General features: G+C 41.0%; 1 protein-coding gene across 1 annotated transcript; it reads right to left on the bottom strand.

The window, feature by feature from the left end:
* Positions 1-845: 845 nt before the first annotated feature.
* LOC310806258 (uncharacterized protein) lies at positions 846-7,880 on the bottom strand. Its single transcript, XM_083672308.1, has 9 exons — positions 7,785-7,880; positions 7,389-7,541; positions 7,148-7,253; positions 6,749-6,872; positions 3,898-6,399; positions 3,572-3,740; positions 3,139-3,301; positions 2,726-2,858; positions 846-2,346 (listed from the first exon to the last, which is right to left on the bottom strand). The coding sequence occupies exons 1-9, from the start codon at positions 7,847-7,849 to the stop codon at positions 2,174-2,176; spliced, it is 3,588 nt and encodes a 1,195-aa protein (XP_083528434.1). The 5' UTR covers positions 7,850-7,880; the 3' UTR covers positions 846-2,173.
* Between the last annotated feature and the right edge of the window lie 1,380 nt (positions 7,881-9,260).

Raw genomic sequence — 9,260 nt, 5'->3', positions numbered from 1 at the left:
TGTTTGCCTTATTAAACAATACAATCCTTTTAGGCAAGCAGTTTTCGCAAAAAATAAATAAAGCTTCTGCTCATGGGCATAGGGAGGTGTGCCCCTATTTGGCCAATGAGGTCAAGGGTTACCCCTTTTAGCTCAAGAGCATCCCATGGGTAAAACCTCCATAATGTACAGTAACTTTAACTCACGATGATAATAAGATAGAATAAAAAGATTACTTCATGGGACACTATGTACCATTGATGATCTTGTGTGGTAATCTTCTACATATTGTAATTTCAAAGTTAATTTCAAATTGATCTCCAAATTGCTGAGGCACATAGTCCAGAAAAAAACAACTGTTTACTCCTTTGTCTAACTACTTTTGAGAAGCACTGCATGTTTGGTTGTTGTACCAAATGTATCCACAAGAGGGCACTCAGATACAAAGAAACAATGATGTGATGTTGGGGTTTGGCACAGAAGAGTCTCTGTGGCACAGTGCTCCATAACTCCACACATAACACTACAATGGTCTAGTCTGAGTTATCTATATTGTGGTAAAGATGATACAATATACAGTAAGTCTAGGGTTGCTGCACAGCTTTCATATATTCCATTTCATGAACTTCAATTGTGAATTGCAACATCATTATTTTGATCCTGAATATTCTTGTCGTGATACCTCTACATTTATGCCAACTATCAGTACTCCATATAGTATTAATATTCATGGAATAAAAGGTGATTTGACTGGTGATGTTACCAGAATGATTTCTGGATTCTCTCATACCTTCATTGCCCAACGTGCAAAGTACCTTTAATGCCAGTGTGTGAATTGAAAGATGGCAAATACAATTGCTTGAAATAAGTACTTTATTTTAAAGAACATCTTGACAAACAGTAAAGGAAAAGGCAAACAAGAACATAATCAAAGTAGCATTAGACGTGCATTATGTAATTTAAAAAGAATCATACATACTGCTGCTGAGATGAATTGAAAGATTTTCTGGTCTCAATCACAGTCATATATTGAGGTTTATTGTAAAATAATTACTGAAGTATCCCGAATACTTCTCATACACATGGTAGGTTCTCATACACATGGTAGTACCCAATCCTCACTTCATATCTTACACAACAATTCTTAACCTTTACACAAATCACTACTTGACATCAATGCATGATTTACACAAAATATTAGAATTGTGCCTCTTAGAGATGGAATTTGGCATCTTTACCACAAGCAAACAAAACTATTGAAATTATTGCTAGAATTTTTTATTTTTTTTCCTCTGCCATTAATAATCATAAATAAAAACTAAAACCTTCCAGAAGGTCTGAATCCTTATGTAAATGTGCTATCAGTTTTTTATTTTTAATAAATTAGCATACATTTCTAAAAAAAAAACGTTTTCGTTTTGTCATTATAGGGTATTGTGTGTAGATTGATGAGGAAAAAAATGAATTGAATCCATTTTAGAATAAGGCTGTAACATAACAAAATGTGGAAAAAGTGAAGGGGTCTGAATACTTTCTGAATGCACTGTAAGTATAAAATGGTCTCAAATAAGAAATGGAAAAACAAGTGTACATTTTGTAAATCTCCTCTACAACAGTGAGTAAATATGACTATTTGTGTCCGTACAGAGCAATCAGTCTCAGAATGAAATAACACAGACCTGACTATAAATAATAAGTGAAATAACCCATTTACAAATTTGACTTAATACTTGATTGCTTGTAATTCAAACATTTGTGACTACAAACACACCATATACTGTAACTTATTTTCTTGATTTTATGATGCATTTAGTATAAATTAGTGTCTAATCATCATTCATGGGGCTATCAAATGATGGCAATGGCATACATGGATAAGGATATCATTTTATAAGGATATCTTTTTTTACAAACAAGCCATGTTTATGCTTTTAAAACATTAAAATTCTTTTAATGTGTTTAATGCTAAAAAAAGGATTTCATATCGTTCTTGATGTCTGTGGGTACAGTTTACGTTTGAGATAGTTATTCATATGCCCAATGATAATAACAATCATGACCACGATAATAACAATTACTGTTATACAATTACAATCATCCTTATCAGAGCAGCTTGACAGTGGTTTCTCTCCCTCTTTGTTAGCCTGTCTGGTAAGCATGTCTGTGATGCAGTTCCCACTGTAGCCTCAGGGGCTCAATTTCCCGCCCTGATGTCTGCAGGCCTCAGCTGCCTTTCCCCTTCCGCCAGGAAGATCTGCATGGCCCGGTAGAGCAGATGTACCCCCAGCTCCCGCTTCCTCTTCATTTGCCATGTGGACGCCACCCCATAATAGTCCCCTCGCTTCTGGTTGGTCAGCATCTTCACCCCTGCAAAATGACGAATGAGAGAAAAATGATATCTTCGATATCTCTCATGGACCTTTAACTTGCATTAGGTGGTGTAGAAACAAAGACAATGGTCACAATTTAAATCAGTGTCGATAACCGGTTTCCAGGATATGAAAAAAATATGAATCTTCATATTTTAGTTTCTCATAATTATTATTATTATTTTTTACACAGTTAACATTGTTTTGTTGAGTACATGAATCCAAACACTCATCGCTGCTGCACAAGAAGTATAATACTTTTGAGCATTATATCATGTTAACCTCTTACCTGCAATGAACTGAACTGTGGCAAATATCTCATAAAAGACATGTCTTTACACAAGGAAAGATATCAAATGTAGATGAGGATGACTCACCAATGGCGTCCACCATACTAGCCTCTCGCGTGTATGCCTCCACTGGGATAACGTTCTGGAAGCAGTGCAAAGAGATGACCCCCTGCTCTGCCTTCCACACCTGCAGGATGTGCTGCACCTTGGAGCACAGTTTCTGTCACACAAGGAAGAGGGAAAAGATTTTGAATACTGTTGCAATATTGTTGAGAGTCAAAAGTAAAAAAGACACTTGTAGAGTGCCAAAGCTCTTTACCAGAAATGTAAACGTTAACTAGACTGTTGAAGGGATGCTCAGTCAGAACTCAGTGGCACTAAAATGCTGACCAAGGTTTGAGAAAGCAACTTGATTCCCTTCAATAATGCCGATGTGCTCCAACAAGTCCTGGACCTTATTTTCTTCTGACCATTTTAGTGAAAAAAACAAGTTCTCCCACCTTGGAAGTCTTATCCCCTCTATAGTATTCCAAAGCCTCGTATAGGTGGCTGTAAGGTCGGGAGCGCTTGCCCTTGCCGACGTAGAATATGGCACTGATGAAGGTCTGGAAACACTCCAAGGGAGTCATAGATTGGCTCCTATATGGTAGGTTCTTTGTCACTCTGTAGGAAAGGGAGAAAGCACAACAATTATTAATGAATTGATAATAATCAAATCGTATAATAAGATTATCTATAATATATACCATTATCTTCTTTTCTTTATCATCGTTATTAAATCTCATCTAAATCGGTGAGTATTATATTATAAGCAACTAGCATGTTATTTTTCTTTTCATTTGTCGTATTTTTAGTAAATAAATAAATGAAATAAATAATAACATGTTGGTTGGTATGCAAAGTTAATTGACTAAACCCTTCCAAGGAACTGACCTGGGATCCAGGAGCAGATAGTTAAAGCTGGACTTGATGACACCCTCCCGCCACTTCCTGTTTTGATCTGGTTGGTCAAATTGTTGGCACAGCGCCAGCTCATCAGCCTGGCAGTCAGGCAGCACAAATGTACACAAGGCAGTGCCAAGTTCTGGACTGTGCCCGAAGCCTAAGTAGCCAAAACAAAACAAAGTCACTAAAGCAGGAAACAATAGCATTCTCATAACCTTCATTCCACTTATAGTCATTAAAAGTAATGTAGGAAATACATTTCAAGCTGCATGTGCCTATTTTACACTGACATTCAAAGCTAGTGGGAACATTACCAGGATGGGGCTGATCCGATTGCTGTTGTAGTGGTGGTTGTGTGGTGGGCTTTTGCATCAGGCGGTGTAGCCTCTTCATGTAGACTGGCCTGGTGCGGTTGCTTATCGGGCCTGGACTCTCCCCCATCTCCAGCAGCCTGTGTCTCAGCTCCTTGTCTGTCAGCCCTTTGGTCTCAGACCAAGCCTCCTCCTTCTGGGGCTTCTGGTTTTCCTTCCCTCTTCCCAGGCCGACCTGCCCCTGTAGGGACTGCCAGTCATACAGTACCGTGTCCTCGCTGGTGGAGGTGCTCATGCTGGAGCTAAGCGAGGTGTTGGCCGTGGGCGGGACATGAGTCTCGATCAGCTCATGGCCCTGCTCTGTGTCTGTGTAGAGGTACTCCACTGGCTCCTCTAGGTCCTGAATGAGAGGGCGTCCGCCAGGAGTATAGGAGAGATTGGCCAGTCTTTGGGGCTTGTGGAAGCCGGAGAGTCGGCTCATGCTGTATCGCGGTGTGCATCCGGTGCCCGGAGTCGAGGGAGGCTCCCCTGATCTCTTTGGAGAGAAGTAACTGGAGCTGGACGAAGATGAGGGAGTCTGGGAGCTTGATAGTGATGAGGTTGACTCTGGCTGAGAGTCCACATCCTCTGAGGTCCAGGATCCCTCCTCTCTCGGTCCAAGGCTACCACCTAGCTCCACTTGAGCAACACTTGTCTCACCCCTCTTAGTCACTGCCTCACTTGAGCTGGACAAATCATCAGTTAGAAAATTGCAACCTTCTATTCTTCTCCAATAAGTAGGCTCTACATGCTGGTTTTCAGAGTCTGTCGAGGTTTCTTCATGTCTCTCCAGGATAACTGTGTCAGCCAAACTTTGGGGTTTGATGACTGTGTCAGCCATGCTAGGAGTGATAATAAGGGTATCTGCTTGGCTGGCACTAACACATGAACCCCCTCCGGGAGTGCTGGACTGAGTCTCCTCACTCTCCTGAATCACATAGTTCTGAGAGGTACAACTACCTGTCCAATTCCCAGAAAAGACTGGAGAGGCACATCGTCCATCTGGTGTGTTGTAGAAGACGTTATTGCTGCCTGGAGACTTAGTGTTGCGGTGGCACGTCCTTGTTGGTGTAGGCAAGGTCTGCTCGAACAGAAATGAGGTGGAGAGAAGGCTCTCTGGGGTCTTGCTGGTTCTCAACGAGCAGCGACTCAACCTTGAACGTGTCCTCCCAGTGACAAACGGACTTGGGGAATGTGGCAGGTCAAAGTCTTCCTCTAACGCTGCAGCAGCACCAGCTATTGGAGTGCATCCGGTCTGTCTTGATACCTCCTCTTCAACACTAGGCCTACCTCCTGCGACAGTATATGGAAAAGTCTCAAGATCTCTATAAACTTCAGATAGATTAACTTTAGTTGGGGGTGTTTCTTCAGATATCGTAAGGTTATCTACCAAGACTGGGAGCTCTTCCTCCACTGTGCCCATTTCTGATAACTTTGAGACTTTCTGAGTTTCAGCTGCAATAGGCAGACCGATCGCATTCTGCCTAAATTCATTTGAAATTCGAAAGACACAGTTAGAGTCCGTACGATTTTGTGGCTCTATACTTTCCAATCTCCTCTCCTCATCTTCAGGTCGTGAGAACCGCCTGGGATGCCAGGAGGCCTCAAGGGCACTAGTGTAATGGTCACTTTCACAGCTGCTGTAATTACTAGTACCACTGCTGCTGCTGCCAGAGCTACAAGGTGGTTGTTCAGGGACCTTAACCTCATCTACACTTTCATCACCCATTTTATTCTCCTCAAATGGGAAAAGCCTAGTTTTATCCATGTCAACCACAGTGCAGTCATCATCATTACTCCTGGAAAAAACAATAACGTGATCAGGGGATGTGACATCGATCCCCTGGTGATGTAAAACAGTGGCCATGCGTTCTGAATCCAGGAAATCTGAGTATTCAGAGAAGTCGAGGGTACAGTCTTTAGAACAGTGACCACCACTCTGGGCCTGCCTGGGAGATTCTGAGCTAAAAACAGGGAAATACTCATCCTCATCTTTGAAGCTCACACTCTTGCGGCTTGTGCGCCAAGAGGGACATGGTGGGAGGATGTCCAACGGTTGAGGAGAGAATCTGTTTCCAGTCATGGGGTAATCTACATCCTGAGGTGGTAACACACTGCTGTCAGTGAGTGGTACTCCTTCCTGGAGTATAGGCAGTGCAGCGGTAGAGGCTGCGACAGACACACGTGTACTTGATAACATGGATGGAGCCTTAGGCCCCAATTCTGAGTCTATGTCCCACTCTTGGGTGTGACATGCATTAGGGTAAGCATCAGACGGCCCTGAAAGGGGTCCTCCTCTCCAACTCGGTCGGCTGTTAATGGCAGACAGCTCAAGGAATGATGAGCGCCGTGTGCTACTCAGTGGGCCTTCCCCAAAGTCACTTAACAAGGACAGGCTGGAAGAGCTAACACTGCAGTCTTCTGATTCAGTATAGCTGGATGTGTCAGCTTGACCAGAATAAACAGCTGTGGGGAATAAAAAGAAAAATAGTTATAGTAAGACTTTACATAAAGTTGCCCCTATACCTGTATAGCAATACTGTAATTACTGTAACAACAACATTGTATTAAGATACATGTTAATCAGGTAAATTATATGATGCATGAAGTTTAGCAGTTTGTTTAAATACAGAAGTGGAATGGGGAATAGTCCTCATTCCACTTGGGTAATAACACTGCTCAACTCAATTATTATGACTAGCCTAATTACAAGAGTAACTACAGGTATAGGGGCAACAATGTCAAATGTAACTGTGATGCATGAAATGAAACAGGTGTGGGTTTGCAAGTGATAGGTATGTGCATAATGTCTTACAGTACTGGAACTGAGGTAGATCTTCATCCTCTGTGTCAAATGAATGGGACTGGTATTCCTGAAGGAGGAGGGCACATTTGCGGTTGTCCTGTTGCTGTGCTAGGTCACCTGGTTTGTTTCCATCCTGTAGAGAACAATGAGATAAAAGCAGAGTAAGTCAAACTGCTTCTCCAGACTTTAAAGAGGTTATATGGAGGAATAACCATCTATCATGAATATCATCCACTGTGTGCTTTTTGTGTAGTGATGTATGTATGTATGTATGTGTGTGTGTGTGTGTGTGTGTGTGTGTGTGTGTGTGTGTGTGTGTGTGTGTGTGTGTGTGTGTGTGTGTGTGTGTAAAATAGCGAGAGGGAAAGAGAAAGCAAAGCAAAACAAGGCGGATGGTCAACGTCTCACCTGATCCTTTAAATTGGGGTTTCCTCCATTCTTCAAGAGCAGTTTGAGATTCTGATAACAACCCCACAATGCAGCAACATGCAGAGGTGTCAAACCCTCAGACGACCTGAAAAAACAAACAAGCAAACTTAATGTGATGCAGACATGCATGTTGTTGTAACATGGTAATCACACGTACGAGCTGTCAAAATAATGATGGCCACGAGGTAAACTGTGTCTAATATTGTCATATTTTTTTTACCTGACATTCGTGTCAGCCCCATGTTGCAGGAGTAACTTCAGGCAGCGTGAACTTTTCTCAGTCTCTTTACCAACTGCTAAATGCACCGCAGCAACACCTTTCTTTCCGATCAGATTCGGATTTGCTCCTTGCAACAGAAGAGCCTGAACAGTTCTATAGGAGAAGAAAAGCTCAGTTGGTCAGCTGGTTCTCTCATGAACAAGCCATAGTCGCCTCTACAGACTTTTGTACATCTCCCTGTATATAATATATGTCATATAGAGACGTGGAGACGACTTTGGCTGCTACTGATGCCCAGCCAGCTAGTGTGTGCATGTACAATGCATTACCGACTGACACTGACAGAGTAATAATGTGCAGGATAGCAAGATGTTTAGAAAGAGGACTGAACATTACCTGGGTTCCCCATCGTTCACAGCTCTGCACAACTGTGTTACCAGACTCTTCCTGTTTAGATGCATGATTAGCACGCCTTATGAGCAAACTGAAGATCTAATCTGCATAACTAGACGATTGTCGTATATAGCTAGCAGTGGCTAGCTGGCAAGACTTGATAGAATATTGATCCGTTCATCAGTCAAAGTTCTCGTGCACGTCGTATAAAGTTTCATGGAAATTGATCGTCTCCGGATTCATTTAACAAGTATGTTGCGCTTCCTTCCATAGGAATGGAAACACCTCCTTTGTTGACTATTTTTATTTTATTTTCGATAGCTAGTATTTTTTTGTTGCTTGAAGTTCCCTCCAAGAATGTTTTGTTTTTGAGCTGTGTTCCGTGAACGACGATAGTGGAACTCCGCCCACTTAGCTCGGGTGTATGTAAATGAGGATTTCTTCTAAATAAAAGCACCCAAGTTAAGCCTTTTTAAGCATTTCATATTATATAATATCATATAACAATAGTAATAACAATAATAATAATAATAATAATAATAATAATAATAATAATATATGCCATTTAGCTGACGCTTTTATCCAAAGCGACTTACATTGCAGTGAGTGCATACATTTCAGTATATATGGTCCCAGCAGGAATCAAACCCACAACCTAAGCATTGTTAGGGCCATGCTCTACCAACTGAGCCACAGAGGACCACAAGCATTTAGAAATAACCACATATCATGTGTAAATTATATCTGGGAATAAACATGTAATCCTCTCAATGTATTATTTGTGTTTTTAAGGGTTTGGAATTCTTCTAATATCCAAATGACCCTGATGAAAGATTGCTTCACTGCATAGGGGACACATAATGGACTGTACACATATTTGTTCAAGGCTAAACATGATTTGTACTACCACTGTAGTCAGCAGCACTTCTAAAATACATATCAAGTAAGTCTCAACCATGAGGGGTGTCATACAAAGCATTATTGGCTTTTTATTGTGTTCCAACAGTTAAAAGTCCCACCTAGATTGCATAGGGAACACATAATGGACACAATGTACACAAAATATTTTCCAGTTTAGTAGATTGGTAGTAAAAATCATGTTTAGCCTGAGAATATTATGTGTGTACAGTCCATTATATATGCACTATGCAATTGCATGAATATGTACATTATGATGATCAAACTTACTTTTTGAAATTGTACATACTTTCTGTTACGTAATATTTCCTCAATTCATGAAAAATATGATTATTTTCTTTACTTTACAGTGATCTATTTTATTTTGAAGTCGCGAAAACGAAACCGGAAGTCTTACTGTCGAAACGTGCTGGTTATTGTCGTTTAGAGAACGCAGCTTTCTTTTTGACTCCACCTATTTTGCCTGAGAGGGCCAATATCCCGCCTACATATAAGACTGATTGGCTAAATGGACAGTCTCCTCATTTGCATCAATCCAATATCACGTTGAATTACCAAATT

This window comes from Argentina silus (genome assembly GCF_951799395.1).
Source record: "Argentina silus genome assembly, chromosome: 6".
Classification (NCBI taxonomy): Eukaryota; Metazoa; Chordata; class Actinopteri; order Argentiniformes; family Argentinidae; genus Argentina; species Argentina silus.
This window is presented reverse-complemented; position numbering and strand designations above follow the sequence as displayed.

Excerpts from the sequence above, each read along its gene's own strand:
- LOC310806258 (XM_083672308.1), bottom strand. The coding sequence starts at position 7,849 with ATGCATCTAAACAGGAAGAGTCTGGTAACACAGTTGTGCAGAGCTGTG. Across the intron at positions 3,741-3,897 it reads ATCGGATCAGCCCCATCCTG|GCTTCGGGCACAGTCCAGAA; the intron begins GTAATGTTCCCA and ends TTGGCTACTTAG. Across the intron at positions 2,347-2,725 it reads TAGTATGGTGGACGCCATTG|GGGTGAAGATGCTGACCAAC; the intron begins GTGAGTCATCCT and ends GTCATTTTGCAG.